The 19530-nt window shown below is 42.7% G+C and overlaps 2 protein-coding genes and 1 long non-coding RNA gene across 11 annotated transcripts in view; 1 reads left to right on the forward strand and 2 right to left on the reverse strand.

The window, feature by feature from the left end:
- Nucleotides 1-1278: 1278 nt before the first annotated feature.
- Nucleotides 1279-14171, reverse strand: srek1 (splicing regulatory glutamine/lysine-rich protein 1). Of its 3 annotated transcripts, none has more exons than XM_035607800.2 (11): nucleotides 13913-14171; nucleotides 13616-13749; nucleotides 11493-11614; nucleotides 11259-11405; nucleotides 9121-9299; nucleotides 8805-8935; nucleotides 8587-8704; nucleotides 8372-8479; nucleotides 7884-7955; nucleotides 7195-7318; nucleotides 1279-3817 (listed from the first exon to the last, which is right to left on the reverse strand). In XM_035607800.2, exons 1-11 carry the CDS (start codon nucleotides 14038-14040, stop codon nucleotides 3656-3658), a joined length of 1425 nt encoding a protein of 474 aa, XP_035463693.2. In that variant the 5' UTR covers nucleotides 14041-14171; the 3' UTR covers nucleotides 1279-3655. The 3 variants fall into 3 exon arrangements, with proteins under 3 accessions (XP_035463693.2, XP_035463695.2, XP_035463696.2); XM_035607802.2 differs by lacking the exons at nucleotides 13616-13749; nucleotides 13913-14171 and adding exons at nucleotides 11972-12684; nucleotides 12849-13021; XM_035607803.2 differs by lacking the exons at nucleotides 13616-13749; nucleotides 13913-14171 and adding exons at nucleotides 11972-12083; nucleotides 12533-13021.
- Nucleotides 13310-19052, forward strand: LOC118284776. The gene is made up of 2 exons (XR_004784948.2): nucleotides 13310-14879; nucleotides 15212-19052. It is a non-coding gene; the product is annotated as an uncharacterized LOC118284776 (long non-coding RNA).
- erbin (erbb2 interacting protein) overlaps nucleotides 16241-19530 on the reverse strand; it is a 54581-nt gene continuing 51291 nt past the window's right edge. For all 7 annotated transcript variants that reach the window (XM_035607793.2, XM_035607791.2, XM_035607794.2 and 4 more), the window contains one exon: nucleotides 16241-19485. In XM_035607793.2, the coding sequence (XP_035463686.1) occupies nucleotides 19384-19485 (102 nt within the window). In that variant the 3' untranslated portion in view covers nucleotides 16241-19383. The remainder of the gene's footprint in view (nucleotides 19486-19530) is intronic.

A 19530-nucleotide genomic window follows, 5' to 3' on the forward strand; every position in this document is an offset into this window, starting at 1 on the left:
CAACACCAGCTCAGATGGACTGGGCACGTGATTCGGATGCCTGACTCTCGCCTTCCCAAGCAAGCCCTCTACTCACAGCTTGTTCTGGGAAAGCGTGCTCCAGGAGGCCAAAAGAAAAGGTACAAGGACAACATCAAAGCAAACCTCAAGAAGTGCAACATTGGCCTTGAGACCTGGGAGGCCACAGCAACAAACAGGGCGACCTGGAGAAAACTTGTTCGAGATGGAGCTGCGCAGTATAATGATGATCTCAATAGTGCTGCAGAAGACAAGCGCAGAGGTAGAAAGGAGATTTCTGCCAACAAAATGGTTCCACCCAAACCCACAACCACCACTACCCATCCATCCCCACATTGCCCCAAAATATGCGGGTCCAGGATTGGCCTCTTCGCCCACCTGAAGACCCATAAAGACCAAGAAGGAGGACAGACATACTTGAACTCGAGTGTCCGCCGATGATGATGATGATGGTGTGTGTTGTGTGTGTGTGTGTGTAAATGTTGTGGTTAGCTCAGCAAGCTGTTCTTCTTTGCATGAGCTGTGTGTGTGTGTGTTTTACTTCCCTTTACAACGTTTTCCGCAGGCAGGTCAGCTGTCTTCTGCCGACATGGTTCACCCTCCTTTGTCAGTCAATCACTGGCCTTGGCCACCTCTCGGCCACCCATGCGAGTGGTCACGTCGTTGGGGGCAGTCAGAACATAGCTGCTGTATGTATCGTTGCTGTTGTCAGTCCTCAGGAAAACTGGACCGGACCCATCTTGGTCATCAGGAGACGTCGAATTTCGGCTGATGTAGGCTGGAATTCTTGGCAAAAAATGAGAAATTGGGTTGCAAATTTGCAGGGGGGGCGGCTTAAAACATGTTCCTACAGTTTGAGGTGGACACAGATACAAAAAATAAACCTCTTTACGTACGGTCAGTTGTGTTGAAAACTTGATTACAAGGTTCAAACTGAATCCTTGCCTACATACAAAAAAGCAGGGGGAAAAGGTAAATTTAGATTCTTAAAAACAGTGAAGAGGAATTTGGCGAGTAGAGCAAGCTTTCATAGAAACTAATCGCAATCTGGGGCCAGTTTACAGATTCATTTTTGCCACGTTACAAAATACTGGCTTTGTTGACACCAAAAATGTAAGAAATAAATGTTTAAATAAGTCTAAAGTCCCCATGAAGGTTCAGGCTGAACCACTATGAATAACTACCAACAATACTTTCATATAACATCTCAATTTCAGCAATTCAACATCCATAACAATAAATTCAGATTGCATCTGTCAATAAGTCTCCATAGTTTATTAGAATATTCTGTACAATCTATGTCCAGGCACTTTTTTTTTACCCTTCTGTGCTTACAAACAGAAACTTTGTTAGTGTTGAGCTTTTGAAGGAAGGAGCCAACAGACATTCTGCAAATCGCTGTAATTTTTACAGTGTCGTAGGCCTGAACTATTACAGGAAAAAGGACCATGAGACGTTTTGGATCTTGTTGCAACAACGGGCAATCAGAAATATATATATTTATAAAAAGCAAGTAGATGTACAATCATTAAACAAAAACAGGAAATAAATCAATGCATCCATGTTGACCAAATTCAATTTTTTTTTATCTCTTAACAATTGTATTCCAGACACAGGTTCACAGGAACATTACACTCTGCACTCTCATAGTTACATCACTTCAAGTCATAAAATCAACACTACATCACAGAGGACACCCTGGTTGGCAGATGATGGAGGACGATGGAGGACCCTCTTCAATGTCCCTCAGTATCAACAGACGTCTTTTACAGTCACACCGTCCCAGCGTTTGTTTTTTTTTGTCTTTTACACTTTGTCGATATTTCTTTGATGGAGGAACATGTGTTAAATGTTAATGTACCATTTGTTTCAACGAGCAAACGGAATATGGGAAGTTGCCGTCTCGCCTACACCGAGGCCACAGCAGCACAATAACACGTCTTACACCCGACGAGACCTCAGGCAGACAGAGGGATGTCATTTTAACCTCGCCGTCATGAAATAAATGACTAATTAAAGAAAATGGTGTACGCTTCAAAGAATATCTCAGCTGGCCAATAAAAGGAACTGGTTTACTTGGTTAAAAAGAAACTTGTTTTAACTGGTACTTCCTGGCTTACAATATTTTTTTTTTTTCCAATAACTATTATGTTATGAAAAATTCGAACTGATGCAACGTACAGTATCGACAACTTGATTGGGCAGCAATAATCTCTCTGAAAAGATTGATATATGAAAGACCATATTATAAACTCCAAAGATACTAAAAATTACAGAATTTAAAAAAACACAAAATCTAATACTGCTTGTCATTATTGACTGAGAAGCAGATGCAGACTGACCTCACAGAATAATCAGGTTTTATTACGGTTTCTAATTTTCCTGGACCTGTAAAACTTTGTATTGAACGCTGCCTGAGGAAGAGTGCAAAGCTTGAAATGTGGGGCAATCCAAGAATAGCTGCTGGCACGAGCCTAACCCTGTACCTTCACAAGCCTGCATTTGCATGAACAGAAGAGCAAAGCCTTTTTTTTTTTAACCACTTCTGCATTGAACAGCTCCTAATACTTCTGCTTCATTTTGCAACCCCGACTTTTCCACTGACCCTCGTGCGCCGCAGGCTGCGAGTCGCATGAAAACTCAACGTCAAACACTGAAAACCATTTGCAGTTTGGATCTCAAATAAATTAGACAATTAAAAAAACAACATTTTTATTACTGTTAGCGCAGATTGTTGCAGCATATTGCTATTTGCAATAGTTTGACAAAAAAGTTTTGGAAGTATATGTCATACATACGACGACAATCGAAGAGGCTTAAAAAGGCTTTTTGGGATAATTGAGGTGGTGCTTCAGGTCTAGATGTCACGGCGGGAATGAGAGAGACAGTTTGGTCTTTTTTAAAAACGTCCATGACTGGGACGAACGTGAAGTTAAAACCCAGTTTTCAGTCGCTGGAGAAACGAGTACAAACTCTGTTCCTCCCGTTGCTGCTGCTTGGTTCCGCCATGACTTTTCTGTTGGCTCTCTGGGGAGACACTGACGATCCTGTGGTCACAGACGAGGACGAGCTGGTTCAGGCCTGCACATGTTTTTAAACTGCTGGTGCAGGTGCAGAGAGCTTTTAGTATCTACATGGAAACATATATACAATATGATGCAATCCGGTTCAATTACTTTGAAACAAACTCTTGACTTCAGTTCGTTTTTCTTGTTGAGCTGTCAACTACACTGTTCAGTAGTTTCTGATCTTTGCAGTCTTCTGCATTTTGTATTGTTGTGTCACATTAAAAGTCCCGTCATCTCAACTGGCCTGCTCAAAAGAAAAGATGAGACCATCCCTGCCACACCGAGTGCTCGTTCAATCCTTTAGGTGGGACACTGAACAGCATCCGTGTGGTGTCAAGAATGTTCTTTTATAAAAAATGAAAGAAAAAAAATCAGGTTGTACAAGTGTGTGTGCGTGTGTGTGTGTGTGTGTGTGTGTGTGTGTGTGTGTGTGTGTGTGTGTGGGCGGGGGGGGGATGTGTGTGAAAACACCTGCTGGGAGTGGTAATCCCGTGTTTCTGTAATGTGTACAGTGGGCGTTGAGCAAATTATTTGATGGAACAGGATTCGCTTCTGTAATGTTGTACCAGTCACTTGGTCCTGTCCGTGCCCACAGACCTGTCCTTCTCCCTGTGAGTCTTGTAGCTGCCGTTGTGTTGGACGCGAGGCGACGGAGCCAGGTCCTCACTGGGTGTGGCCGAGTCTTCCCTTTCACTTTCATGGGCTTCCTTATCCTCTCTGTCGATTTGCACCTGAAAGAAAAACTCAATGGAATGAGTAACAGTCGAACCCGATCAGCCAAGATTTGACAAATGGTAAAGAAATAGTGAACACAAAGAAGCTCAGGTACCAAGACGAATACTTGATAAAACAACCACTTGTCAGTCTGTGTCTTGCATCTCTTACTAGTATTTTGTGAGGAAGATTAGAAACTCTGCAGTTAATCAGAGCAGCAGGGTCGACTGCAGAGATCGACCGGTGGCACAGTATCAGAGGTTTGGTGAAAGGCTTCCAAACTATGTGAGTACTTGAAATATCAAAAATAGGTTGGTTTGTACACCGTGGAAAGTTTCAAGTGCAAACCACCGTAGCACAAGCACCTGAAGAGAAAACACAGTTGCTGTTCCAGTTGATGGACCGACAGAGAAGACGGTCTGAAGCTGTAGCAGATGATGAGGTTGTTACTATGGAAGTTGGCACTATTTATTTTTCAAGCTGCAGCTGCTGTTCTGCAATAACGAAAAGACAAATTATAAAGTCTTCAAAGGCGAGTGTTCCGTAGTGCAACTCCGACAACAAGCACTGTGCAAGCTTGAAGTGGTTTCCGAGGAGAACGTTTGTTCAGCCGTCATGCCGATTGAGTGTTCTGATTGTTATCGACAGAGAAGATGAAGTGTGATAAGTCTAAAACGAGACACCTTTCGTCTCAGAGAAGTAGGCCAGTGTTCATGGTGGTTTCACACTGGAGAAACGGGGGGGGGGGGACTAGAAACTCTACACACCAGTTTTAAGTCAACAATAGTTTAACATATATATGTATATATTAATGAACATGGAGGCGGTGATAATTCTAACAGGTATTAACCACATCAACTCTTTATAATGATGATATGCTGCATTATCACTGACATTAATGGGAATCTGTTATAATCAGTAACAAGTCCATATTTGGTACGAGGCTTGAGGGTCTACAAACGCACTAGAAAACGATGTCAGGGTCATCACAGCGAAATGAATGTGTTATTTTTGGAAATCCTTGGGGAGGGGGTTTTCCTCTGACTGAAGTTCTGGAGGAACTGACAGGTCGGCATTCCTTATTTGACAACATCTAGCTAAGCTTATTGGGAGGATTTATGTGATTGCTTTTCATACTTTACAGTTTGTTCCATAAATACATTTGGAATGTTAACTCTTGAATGGTAAATCAGGGCTCCAGACTGCGACCAAATGGTCGCATTTGTGACCTTTTTCGAGACAGTGCGAGTAGTTTTTACAACTACTCACGCGCGCGACCTGCAAATGTGCAGACTTTTTTTTCTTCCCCGGAGCGAGTCCGTACTCCGCCAGTGTAGACCAATGTTTGGGAGAGGGGGAAGAGGCCGGGAGTGATTAGACAAATGTGGGGGTGACGACAACTACACTCGTCGGTGTGTCTTCGCGCCTACGCAGGAATTAAAGTTCTCAGTCGCTACGATTTCCGTCAATTAGATTCCAGAGGCCATGCATGAGGTCACTGTAGATCCACCTCCGCTGCCAATGGGGCGGTGCCCGGATTCCAGACCGGACGACTATGTGTTGCTCCTTCCCTCCCCTCCAGTCCAAGTGTCGCACCTCCCAACCTGTTCCGAGGACTTGACGGAACTGATGTCGTTGCTCTTGCGGAGGCGTAACAGAACAGCGGCAATTTTGTAGGGTGGTGCTTAAATATCATAATTTCGCTAAGGCATTGAGGGTCAAAAGGTGTGTACACAATATCCATTTTTTTACATGAAAACTTATGGGAAGCGACCGCATGGCGGAAAAAAATGGCCTCATTAGCCCACTCAACAATAGCAAAATAACCATTGACCCTTTTCCTCATTCAATTCAATTAACTTGTTTAATTGTGAACTTACAACAAAAAACAGCACATTGTAATTTCTTTAAGTTGTCTATTCATTACCAAAGCATTTATCAGTAATACAGTTAAAATGGGCACAAATGTGGATATTTGCGTAGCAGGCCAATTTAAGGTGTGCCCCTAAATTTTCTGCTTGTGCCACTAACATTTTCATTAATGAGCAACAGCGCTCCTAGTAGAAAAGGTTAGTCTGGAGCCCTGGAGAATACTTTCACTTTGGCAGTGACATTCTACCCAACAAGCAAACAAACTCCGTTTTGACATCTTGTCAACAGTTTTTCCAAATTTGTTAGATTCTAAATTTGTTGCCTTCACTAACATTATTTGAGATTGAAGGGCCGAGGTCAATAATCTTATGATATTTTAACTATTTGTTCAGTTCGTAGAGTCATTATAAGATTTCGATTACATTTTCTAATAAGCATGTATACTAAATCTATGAACTTGTTGTATTTAGCTTGGTTCATTTCTCTTCCAGTTGTGTTGTAGTCACACTTCTAACACCTGTTTGTTTTCCTGTGTAGGAAACATACAGGCTCTCTCTTTCCACCATGTTGTCACAGAACATTTACACACTACACTACCATTACTCTGCGGGTATTTTAAAATTTCTATACAGTTAGGGTAAATGCACTATATGTAAAACAACCAGTTTCCGTCATCCAACATTTTTTTCATACTAGAATTGCACAATATAAATATCTTACTGTGGCTGCAAGTCCTCATTTTTAAAAAGTCACTTTGGTTGCTACCTCTTCCTTTGCAACATTTAGAACTGATCACTCCGATTTTAACAGTTACCTGACCGCACACATGATTGACTCTTGACAAAGTGTATACTGCATGTTAATATTCTTAAATACATACCAGTAAGACCACAGCAGCTATAGCCTTTTGTTATGACTTGAAAACAACACCAGCTTTGCTTTAAGTGCCCTGTGTGCTGCGTCTCATCTAACGTACGACCCAACCTGTAAGTGACACGGGATCACCTGTCGTCTTATCAACGTTGTTGAACCAGTTCTTTATTAATAAAACACAAAGCAGGAGGACGTGATATTTGATTCCGTTTGCTTTACTTCTTTGAAGTTAAGCGCTTGTACTAAATCCACTGTTCAAATACCTTATTCACTTTAATTACGCAGCTAAAAATGGTAATTGTGTTATTTGACAATTAACAAAGACGACGATTAAGGAAATTGGCAGGTGCTTTTTTTTTATGGAGCCCTTCTCTCAAACATAAAGAGCTCACTGAGGTCACTAATAATGTCGTCCTCCTGCCACAGAAGGGAAGAAACTGCTGGAGGGTGCTCCTTCCACTCCTTAACAACACTGCAGACGCCTGAGAAGTGTTTCAGTGAGACTCCGCTCGGTTCATTAAATTACCAGCAAGCGTGACAGTTTTATTTGCTCATTTGGTGGCGAGAGATTGCCATCAGCAGATTCTTTAACGGTGAGTATAAGCACAAGGGCGTGTTGGGTTGCCCAAAGTGTAAAAACCTTTATTACCTTCAGTGGCCTGGCCTTGCTCTTTATTCTGTCCTCGTCTTTGCGGCTCCTCTTCCTGGAGGTGGAGCGGTCCTTGCGGTCCTTGCGGTCCCTGCTGCGCTCACGCCTCTTGTCTTTCTTAACCCTGAAAGAAGACAAGTGCACAGAGCCACAATAAGAACTGGTCACTTGACAACACCAAATCACAGATGTATATTGTGGACACAGGATACAGGTAGGCCTTTCACGATAACTACTTTCTGTTGCACGATATAATGTCCCAGAAATTATTGCTTTAAACAATATTATTGTCATTTTTAGACAATTTTTTGATGCTGAATCATGTAAGCTGTAGTATAGGTCTATTGGTCGTTGCGTGTGCGAGTCCTACACGATTTGTGTTGCTGACTTGCGTTAAGGCCAGTAATTGATTAATCTTAGAACAGGTGAGACGACTGAAGCAGCAAGACTTGCTGGACTGTCATTAAAATTCATTCTTATGTCAACAAACGCGCATGTAGACACAATGGCTGTTATTGAGGTCCAAAAAAATGATTGAGCTCATATTCATGTATCGCACGACAAGTCGATATTATCGTGACGGGCCTAGATACAGGAGGTGAAAAGACACAGGACCCTTAAAGAGCTCACTCTTTAAAGAACATTTACATCTCCAAACTGTTGAGCAGAACGGGATCTGATGCATTTACCTTTTTGGCGAAGGAGATCTGGCTTTCCTCCGCGGGCTCTTGGATCGATCCTTACTCTTCCTCCGGTGACCCCTGACAACAATGCAATACAGTAAATGGATTAAGTACATTTTTGGAGGCGATATGAGCTGCTTGTGGTAATGGGCAGTACCACAAGGGTTACAAAGACACTGGGGGTCACCTTAGTGTATTGAAAGGATTATAAGATAGTAAATAGTACAAGATAAGTCAGAGACAAACAGGAAGTAACAGCTGCCAGGCTCATTATATACCTGGCGACCACCTGCTGCCAGGGGCAGGAACAAGAGTGCAGCACTACAGTAGATCAGTTTAAGTCTTCTTCATAACACAGTATGTGATTACCTTCTTTATTAATGCTATTATTTCTGGACTGTAGCATCTTAACTTTAACTACAGCAGCAGCTGGTTCCAGGGCACCATTCAGATTTGAAAATTGATGCCGTACACGTCGTTTATTCCCAGCATACCTGGAGCGACTCCGACTAAGCCTCCTGCCTCTGGAGCGAGAACGCCGTTTGTGGCTGGTTCGCAAACTGTGGGAGGCACTCGCTGGCCATGGCCTCTGTGATGGTCTACTACTCCAACAGGAGAAAAAAAGAAAAAAAAAGGTTGCTGTCATTCATCACATGTCAACAGCATCGAGAGAGTGAAATCTTAATAATGCTGAACACAAAATAGACACCTGTGTTTCGAACGGGACGTTTTTCTGTGCGCTCTGGAGCGCGAACGGGAGCGGGAGCGTGACCGCGTGTGTGACCGTTGCGATCTTCTAGACCGACTGGAGGATGGCGGCGTCGGCTCTGTTACAGCGAGAGCAGCGAACTCAGCATTGCATATACATCACAACTTCATGGTTTCGTTATTGTGCCTGGATGCAAACAGCAAGTGAAAATGTTGCACCTGGTTCTATGGCAGCAGCAATGGTGGACGAGGCCTCCCTCACCCTCTTCATCACACTCTCTAGCTCCTTGGCAGCGGCCTGTGGCGTCAGCTCTGGAGGCTTCACTATGGCGTTATTGGAATGGTTCACCCTGAAAGACAAAAACAGTATCGACTGACACAAACCACTACGGCATGTTGTGTTTTAAAAAATTACACTAATCACAAGAAGAAACTAATTTGCTTGTCAAAGTGTGATTTTGAGTTTATCGTCTACAATGTCTGATGCAGGATTTGCCTGTAAATTGATCTTTCAACGAAAAAATAAATGACATACTTTAGGGGTCTGTCCCCAAACATGACTCCATTGAACGTCAGGGCTCTGGCAACAGAATCCTGCTCCACAAACTCCACGAAGGCGAAGCGCGTCGGCTGTGTCTCGTCGCCTGCCATTCGCACGAACTTCACTTCTCCGACCTGCTTGAAGAACTCCAACAGCTGATCTGCAGTGGTGGTCTGTGGAAAGACAGGATAATGAATCTAATCTATCTAATGACACAACGTTTGCTGGTACAGACCATGAATGTTGGATTTTCTTTCTGAAACCAGAGTGAGGGCTGCCGATTGGTCCCGGCTAGCCTGGGACCCAGACGAATTCTGGTAGCTCATTTTAAATTTGCTTTGCAAGCATACGGTCTGGATTTCCCTCCAGCAGAAATCTTGCCTTTCCAATCACAAATCTGACAACGGGCGGGGTTTATACAACGACGCGGAGAGAATCAAGGAGACTTTTGTAAACAACCAAGATGGCTGCCGCTGATAAACGAGCATTTGACTAAAAGCAACACTGGTTCACAGACATTATGGAATCATCATCACAGGCATATCCTCTCTGCTCTAGTCTGTTGACATTTTCCCGTCGCTCAACAGTCATCAAATGATTCGTTGCTCTCACAGCTTGTAGGTCTGTCCAATTGCGTCTGGAGGCATTTTGCTCTGCATCTGTTGGTAACGCCTCTTGGTAATTGAGGATGAACTGAGAGGGTCCAGACAAATATACGCATTTGAGTATTAGTCTGGCTACGCCATGTAATGGAAAAATTGATGATGTTGATGCTGACTCAGGAAGAAGGAGGATGTCTTAAGAAAAAGTATTTATTATGAGAGTTAAATAATGAGGAGACAGATCAACAGGTGGTCAGTGCATGGCGTCCCAAGACAATCTGCCTAACCCCGGTCTCTGTAGGTGTATTTAGCTCTCTCAGAGAAATGTCGTCATCCCACAAACAGCATGGCTATCTCCATAGCAACACTCTGTTTCTGTCTGAGTATGTTCTATATTTACCACAATGTGTCTTGCAAGATGTAGCCTAAGCTCGGCGACCATGACACCCCGAGACAGCCTTCAGCTACCCATCGGCCTGCCACAGATAAGATGACCTCACATGGTGCATGAGAACACTCATCTTTGCAGTTTCCCAGGAAAGGGAAAGAAATTCCTCGACACACTAGGTTCCAGCTCTAAGTTTTCCTGTGCTTGCTCATTGTGGGATTTGTTGGGTTTTCCCTGTAATATTGTAATATTTACTTGTGTGACTTCTGTGACAAATAAAATTGAATTGAATAGAATGAATCAAGTAAAGCGTTAACCGGTCAATGGACAGTTTTAGTGACCTGTTATCCTGCATCGCCAAGCACTATATGGACCCACGAGGAAAAAGTTTTTTCAAGTGACTGACAGCAAGTCATCCTGCACTTCAGCAAAATTTGTTTTCATATTCGATGATGATCATTCACACACATTTTCCGCCAAGGCAGTCGAGGGCGCGTTCGGAGCCAGTGTCGGGTTCCGCGGTGGCACCAACTCATCAGGGGCTGGGGGCGGAATTATTGTGACCAGCAAGACCAACCAAAACTTTGTTGTGACAAACAGTGAGCTTGTGCAACGTTTTCGCTGCAGAGAAGATTGATAACTAATGGATGCCAAAGCTAAGCAGCAGTTGACCATGGAGAAGAAATAACTGTCTCCTTGCTGTGTGGTCTTTGGCTGAAGTCCAAAATAAGTTGGAGGGTGCTAGAGGGACAGAGACTATATTTGGGCATATACAACTATTTGAGGGGATTTTACAAAGGATAACCAACAAACTGATAAACGGAGAAAGGAGGAGAGGGATCAGAAAAACGATGTGACTCTATGGAGGCTCTAACCTCTGGAAAAGCAAACTGGTTCTTAAGAGGTTCGCAAATTGAACCAACTCTGAACGAGCACAAGCACTAAGTTCAATTTGGTCAGAAGGTTTCATGAACAGAGGTGGTTATTTGTCCCTGTGTGTGATGAATAGTGATGGGACAGCTAAACACAGATTTATAGGTATCTGTAAAAAAATAAAAAATAAAACGGACCAAACCGGCAAACGGGTTTGTTGTAAACACAGCCATGAGATCGTATCAGACGCCGATTTGACATTTTGTTACCTGCGAGTTTAAGTTGCCAACGTAGACGGTGCGCCGGATTTCATCGACTTTTGAGGGATCCACGTTTCCCATGAGGGGGGGCTGGGAGAGTGCCGATGCTGCGGAATCGAGACTGGCCGCCACCCGACTCACTATGGGGAGGTTCAGCTGAGGGTGTGAAACAAAACACAGGTTTTACTTACACGACAGAAGGCTACACTATGACGACCAGAGCGCTACAAGACGCAGACTCACATTCTGGAGCGGAGCTGGAGCAGGAGCAGGGATCGGTAGCAGTCCCGCCCCAGGAATCAGACTGGGTGCTGGAGTGGCAGGTGCCAGAAGTGACAAGGCCTTGGCCTCTTCCGGGATCTTCCCTGCAGGACAGAGGTAGATATTAGTGAAGGCAATAGAAAGGACTCGTCTCTGTCTCCTCTATGTCTGCACAAATAGCCCACTGTATTCTAGAGAGAAAGAGAGCAAACACCCCATACAACCTACAAGTGTTCTACTGTCTACTCCTGATATACTTGAGCTTCCTTACTTTGCTTTGATTACATTATCCTTCCCAGTCAATCTGAATTATCATTTACAAGTGACAAAAATCTTAACTTTTTGCTTTCTTTCCCACAAACAGAAGAACATATATTTTGTCCTTAAGTCTCTTTTCAGAAGGAAAAATAAAATAAAACCACATTGCAGAGAATGAGTCAACACTTTGATGCATGGGTCACCTGTACTGGAAACATATTGGTCATGAACCATACGATATCAAGCATGGGCGCTTTTCCGTGGGGGGGAGGGGCGATCGTTTCGCAACACAAGACAACCCCAATGGCTGCATCACTAATAGCACACAGGACATCAGATACAGAAAAGAACAACAATTTTAAGAGCTGTAGGAAATGTTAACCAACACTTCGCTATAAAAACAATTTTTGTTCCTCTGGCTTAGAAATCTACTGGAGAAGAGGAAAGATGACTACAAATTCAGTTCAGTGTAGCTGGAAGCATTGAGCATGGCAATCTACATGACACGACAAGTTTCCTGACACTTTTAGAGCTAAGATTTTTTTAAAAAAAAGCAACGATGCAAAACATTAATGCATGTGTCACGACTTTCCCAAAGACAAAATTTACGTTAAATGGACAATTTGTATTAATACTTAACATCCACATCAGAGCTGTAGTGAAGTAATTGTGAGGGGAAAAACCTGTATCACACCAGATCAAAAGTGCAAATAGAATTTTAAAGATTCTATCTTCAAATGAGGTTTTTAATTACTGGATCTCACTTTTTTTTAATGTCTAGCCCCTCACTACATCAACAGGAGTAGGAGACAAGAGAGTAAAGGGTTAGTGATCCTCCTAGCTTTCCATGTGTGATACACATCCCGCCGGTATGCCGTAGCAACCTGGACAGAATTCAATCACACACAAGCCGCAGCTGTAGCAGAAAGAGAGAGGGGGGTGGGGGGTTGGACAATAATCAAAACAACAAACCAAAATCAACAAATATAAACACAACGCTAGAGATAAGCAATTACTGTAGTGTCTAGATAGAAAACAGTAGAGAGTGGACAACATGGGAAAGTATGAAAGGAAACAAACCAAAAAAGAAAAGAAAAATAAATAAAAGAGACAAGGTGTCCATCTTGGAAGGCTCAGCGGGCTACGCTCCTGGTCACATTCCCCCTTGAAGGCTGCGTTGGCCCGATCGGGGATAGTGGCTTGGAAAACAATGCCTGACTCAGGCTAGTGTAGTGTAACAGCTGGGCCAGTCTAGTCATCTGATATGCACACATAATCACACAGAAAAAACATACAAAACCAAATTAATAAACTCAGTAGCGTCCCAGGACCAAGTCAGGTGGACAAAGAAAAGCATCAAGTTAGAGGCGATATCATTTTTGACTGTGAACAAGGCGAACAACAGAGGCACCAAATGGGGAGGGGGACATTTGAAGAAGAGGAGCACCCAACATGACAGTGAGGGGGGGGGGGGGTGTTAGCTGTGTTGCCCTGGGTTCATTTTGATATTTCCATTAAATCAAGGTAAGATAACTGGCAGAAACCACCCGGTGACACCGAACACAAACCGTGGCTGGGGGATATAAGACATTGGCTACAGAGGCTAGTGAGGGAGGGGATACAACCGGTCAACTTGGGACAAAAACATAAATAATAATGGCCAATAACCAAAAACTAACCATTTGAACAACATGCCAATCATTTTCCATGTGAATTTAAAAAGAAGAAGAAGAAGAACAACGCAACAGAAACAGAAGTACACAGAAGTACAGCACACGAGCGACTTCCCGGGGCCGTGGCGAGTCCCCGGTCAGCTCCACGTTTCATGGACCTGGTGCCGCACTCACCTTCCGCACATGGCACCACGATCAGAGCTCGGTCGACGAACACAGTGTTGGTGAGATGTTGCGCCACACCAACACTGGAGGGGTCTCGGTACTTAATGTAGCACACTTTGGACGAGAAAGACAGCGGGGCATTGCTGCAAACGACAAAATGCACACGGAACAGGCGGGTTACTTCTTCTACAGCTGCTTCATTTGATCGTTTTTTTGTTTTTGTTTGTGGTTTTGGTGTGGACCGTGGAGAGGCCGCGGATCCACGGCGTTGCCTATCTACGAATGCCGGGTGAAGGTCGCTCTTACTCGGGCGGGTAGAGCCGCAGCTCCTCGATGTCTCCCAGGAAACCGAACAGAGTGCGCATCTGCTCGCTGCTCACGGCCGACGACAGGTTGGTGACCTGGACCACGGCGGTCCCCGGTATCCCGCTCATGGTGCAAAACGAGCAAATGCGTTCACAATCGCCACAGGTGATATTCGCACAGTATTTATTTCTCGCTCACACAGCTCGGTGCTAATTTACACAGTGCAGCCGCGGCTTCTTTGGGTTTTTAATGGCGGTCGGTAAACAAGACCTAGGGCGCAATACTGCCACCTACTGAGCTGGAGGTTAACAACAGTTTATTGCCAGGAAAGAAAAAACAAACCTCACAGTTTATTTGATTCCCTAATGCAATATTATATTTTATCACCGGTGTACTAATATTTATTTGCCTCCTGTCTTTATCAGACTTGATGCAATTCGTCAGAACAAAGTAAGAACTGCACGTTTTAGTGTAAACAAGCCCCAAATGTACATATTTATCATTATATTATTATTTATTTAAAAAAACACAAAGCTTATTTATGTTGATACTCTTGATATTTTGATGCTCTACACTATCTAACTTGTTTCACTCTGCCGTCTGAGGCACATTCACATAGTGTGGGAGAAACATACATTTAGAGATAAAGAGACCAATATTAGGCTACAGTAGAAACCACAATCAAAATAATATCTACATTATTTAACCCATTAACTCTTCTTCCTCCCACCTGAGCTGCTACTGTTCACTGTGTGTGAAAAAAGTGAGAACGATCTTTTGACTTGGAGAAAGTCACCTGGTGCAGGCTACAACAAAAAGACAGAGACTGTGATGTATGCTGTTGAATAAACTAGCTGTACACTGTATCTGTTTACCAGAACACTTCCAGGTCATATCACTCACCACCATTTATCCTCGTCTGTTCTCATGTGACTGCACCACCTGAGCTGCTGCCATGGATGGAAAGGTAAGTGTGAATTTCTGTTTGTGGAATAGGTTATAATTCAAAAACAGAGAAAGGAACGTGACCTAGCTACATGCCATGTGCATTTGCTCATCGACAGTCTACATGATCTCTGAATCAATAATTTTATCTCACACAGACTGTTGTACTTGACGCATTCATTCACAGGTGTAGACCGTTACACCACACACAAGTAAAGTCTTCTGTCAATGTATAAAAGACACTGCTGAGGTTAATATGTCAATATTTACAGGTGAAAATATTATTTTCACACCCCCGTGTGTTGTGGTCTTGCATCAGTGTGTGTGTGTGTGTGTGTGTGTGTGTGTCTGTAGGTCTGTACACACAGAACCTGAACATCAACCAGAGGTGACTGAGGAAACAGAGCCCTCTTCACCCTCAACAACGCGCCTGCAGCGCCTCCCTGTGGTGACACACGGTAACTGGGCTTTACATCGCCACCTCCCAGGATGAACTGCAGTAGTGAGCCTCAGAAGAGAGAGAGAGAGAGCGTGTCTTTCTGTAGTTGAGAGAACTATAGAGAAATTTTGCCTCAAAACCATCGTTGTGAGGATTAAGACTTGGATTATAATTGGGTTTGGGGTTAGGGTTAGGCATTTAGTTGTGATGGTTAAGGTTAGAGTTAGGGGCTAGGGAATGCATTATGTCAATGAGGGTCCTCACAACTATAGAGAGATGTGTGTGTGTGTTGTACACCCTGTACATGAAACTCTTTGCTGGTCTATCGCCCAGCACATTTCACCAGCAACCGCCGCTTAACTCTTCACTGCAATGCGAGCGAGGTGTGACAGATCCCAGGCTGGTCTACAGCTGGGACACGGTCAACTTTTTTACTTGTTTGTTCATCCATGGTGTCCCTCATGACAAAGAAACAGGACTTCCTTCTGACCAGATGTTTACATCTAGTGACTAATGCCACTGCTGAAGCACAGTGAAACTTTTTCACTGGTTGAATAAGGAAGGGTTTTTTTTTTCAGGTTACAAATAGATTAACGTAACAAGAAGTTGTGATAAAATTAAGTGAATGCGCTGAACCACGTGTTCTCAACGCAATTGGTTTCTTGTCACATTCTTATTGTTCAAAGAGCAGATACACATCTGAGTTGATGCTGTGATGCTGTGATATTATTTTAATCTCTGTGATGCTGGGTTCACCCAAAATTCAGAACATCTGTAGTGGCCAGATTTCTCCCAAAACGACTTTCTTTGAGGACATTTCTAACTCAAGGGCCCAATAATCCATTAATCTTGTACTGTATGTACTATATCTTATATTTTAAGTTATTCCAGGTCGGTTTAACATTTCAGCTAAATCTAAGAGGATGAAATAAAGAAAGAATAAGTCTTGTTAAAGAGCATTAGTTTATTTTCCACAGGTTACTTCAGAAACAGGTAATTATGTACAAAATCTGGAATGTTGGATAAATGCATATCAATCAACTTACTGTGGCAGTTTCCAGAGAAACCGTGGAGATACTAGCTATACATTAAAATGGGTGCCTCTGCATTGCAATTTATTGCTGGTTTTACAATCGCAAGTCACTAATGCCATTAATAACTCATTCGTCAATTTTTTTTTTTTTAGAGTATTTACAATTTGATTAGTACGGTCTAAAGTTCATAGGAGACGGCTAAATAAATAAGAACAAAGCGGGAGCAAAGGAAACCAACATTGATGAAGAAAATGTTTTACCTCCCCTAGATTGTCTACAATGTCGGACTGTACGTGTCTGCCGTGAATATAAAGTGACCATTACCCCAGAATGTTTTTTCCCCTCTATTCAAAGAAAGTCAACAGAGATCACCAACAAAATCAAAACAAATACAAACAGTTCATCTGTGTAAAATAGAATGTTGCGTGAAAAGAAATGACGTTGTCAAAATTTACCAATTTTAAACAGGACGACTAATTATTCAAGGGATACAAATTTGAATTTTCTATCATTTACTTTACAAACAATTCAGTGGTCACAAATGTGCTGCTGGGATTTACGGAGACATTGCTTAATGTGTGAATTTAATCATTTCCATTTTTTTGGAAACACGTCTCACCGATTCATTATTCACCACTTGATTTCATGCAACCGACGGGTACGTGTTCAAACGGACACATTTTTTCCTTCTGACGCTTCTTTCACAGTCATTTTGTTTGTTTTCAGACGCAGCTATGACTGGATTCTGTTGTTCAACAGTGGGGGGTGATCACTTTGCACAAATGAACACCAGCAGTGATGGTGTTCTGAAGCATCAGACGGTTAAAAGCTTTGGGCAAAGTGACACAAACATTCACTTTTACACAATGCGGAGAAATAATTTCTTTTCTTTTTTAGCACTACCATACATATTTACTGTGCAATTTCTTTACAAAAAAACAAAGTTTATCTCACGATATAAAAATCATGTAAAACCATCAGGGATTAGTAAAAGGTTGCCTTAAAAAAACAAAAACAAACGCTATCTGATGTTTTTCTGAATAAAAAAAAAAGGCTTTCAATATTGCTTTTTAAGCCGTTATGCTGCAAATGTACTCAGAAGGTTGTGGACATGTGGATATTGCTTGGGTTCTGGGGTCAGAGGTCCTCCCCTACTCAAACAGTTCAAGGTCTATGGCACTTGACAACTTGTTTCTCCAAACTCTTTTCTCCGTACAGCAAAAAAAAAAAGGGGGGGGGGGGCATTGCCCCAAAGTTCAGAATAAAACGTATGATTAAAAACATCTGTATAGACACAAAAGGCAAACTGTGGTCTTCTCCCATGTAAAAAGTAAAACTGCCAGATGCTGAAACCCCTGTAAAACCAACTCACCTAATCAGTGGCTGCCTGAAAGATGAAGCCCTTTAAAAAATAAAACGTGAAACGTTGACCTCTCCTTATCCCAATGTCCTTCTTTTGTTGTCTCCTGCTTTTGCTTTCTGTCCACAATTTCCTAACTTGCTCTGGTTAACTGGCGTAACCCACAAATTTCTTTGCTTAACGGAACAGTGTGACATTGAGGGAAATGTGTGGATTCACTGTTTGGTGGAGCAATGAGATAAGATGAGGAGACGGATTCCACTCTCACATCTGCCTGTTGAATATAACGCTCCAGCCAAGCACCTCGTTGGCTTAGCTTAGTATAAAGACTGGAAACTGAGGGAAGCTGCTAGCATTGCTCTGTTCAAAAGTGCTAAAACCTACCTTCCGGTACCGATGAAGTCCAGTAATTGTCCTGCTACATCTAATGTTTGTGTGTAAAGGCAACTGTTTGCCATTTTACAGAACGTTATGGTCAATATCTTGACTGAGCCACAAACCAGCGGTGTCTGAAGGAAGTTACAGCTCTTCGCCGAGACATAGTTTGGCACATAACCTCTGGTAAAAAATGTTGTGTAACATTTTACACTTTGGTTTTTAGTACGTATTATACAAATGAGATAGAACATTTTGTTTTTGGACTTGAGGATGCTGTTAGCCTTTGGCAGAGTCAGGCGAGTGATAACTGGCTGCTACCTGCAGCTCCAATCTTCCTGTCGAACGATCCATCTGAAAGTGAATTAGATCGTTTCCCAAAGTGTCCAAGCTTTTCTATAAGCAAAACCTTCTGACTGGCAAAGCAGATTACCTTTGCCAATTTCCATTCCATCTCTCAGTCTCACTAAAGGATCACATGAAGAGTGTATTTCTTCAACAGCTGAAGGCTGCGATTCTTTTCTATTGCAAGGGACTTCTTGTTGTGAGGTTAGGTGAAGGTGAAGTGAGCAGTTGAGTTGCAGTGAAGAGATTTTGTGATTGACTGAAGACAGGTGTCTGTCAGCTGGAACGTGTTCACAGGTTTACAGGAGCAGGGGGGACTGATTTTCTCTTCGATCTCACAAGGAGAAAGAGAGATCTCCCCCAACTTGATCTACATTCGTCTCCACACGAAAAGCACATAACACTGTCCTCCATAGAATATCGCTCGGCAGCCCCCCCCCTAAAAAAAGGTTTCAACATCTTAAATAAAAAGTGTAAAAAAAAAAGGTGAAATAAAATAAGATAGAAAGGCAAAGTGGAGGACAGGAGAGGGAGCCCTGCCCCCCTAGTGGTCAATTCATATCCATCCGCAGAAATAAAAAACAAAGTATGATAAAGGATTCATGAGTTTTTTTGGATTAAAAAAAATCAAAAAAAAAAGGGGGGGAAAAAGATGATCTGTACAGAGACCACAGTAATTATTTGCATCAGAGCATCTTCAGCTTCTTCTGTATAAAAATATATATACCACAGTGATGGCCTTTTGAGGACTCGTACTTGCAGATGGTTGATGTCCTCCCACTTGGATCCACGACATTCAGTGGTTTTCCCAGTTTTAATCAAGGCTGTGACAATCTTGCGTATAAATAGTCCCGACAGACATCAACAGATCAGTCTCTTCTGTGTATAAAAAATATGAGAGTCAACATAAATGTCTCTCTTCTTCTTCTTTCCTCTCACCCCCTCCCCATCCAGAGGTCAGTTTCGGTTGAGTCTATGCATCTCGTACGATAGTCAAATCCACAGTGTTTGGAAATGTCTTCAGGAGGGACACGGCATTCCCATGATCGATACTCACAAAGCTGTATCCATTTGCCTGTAATAAAAAAAGAAGAGGTTTGGTGAAAAATCCTAACGGACT

This window comes from Scophthalmus maximus, chromosome 20 (assembly GCF_022379125.1).
Source record: "Scophthalmus maximus strain ysfricsl-2021 chromosome 20, ASM2237912v1, whole genome shotgun sequence".
Taxonomy (NCBI): Eukaryota; Metazoa; Chordata; class Actinopteri; order Pleuronectiformes; family Scophthalmidae; genus Scophthalmus; species Scophthalmus maximus.

Excerpts from the sequence above, each read along its gene's own strand:
- srek1 (XM_035607800.2), bottom strand. The coding sequence starts at position 14,040 with ATGAGCGGGATACCGGGGACCGCCGTGGTCCAGGTCACCAACCTGTCG. Across the intron at positions 9,300-11,258 it reads TTGGCAACTTAAACTCGCAG|ACCACCACTGCAGATCAGCT; the intron begins GTAACAAAATGT and ends GTCTTTCCACAG. Across the intron at positions 3,818-7,194 it reads GCAAGGCCAGGCCACTGAAG|GTGCAAATCGACAGAGAGGA; the intron begins GTAATAAAGGTT and ends TTTTTCTTTCAG.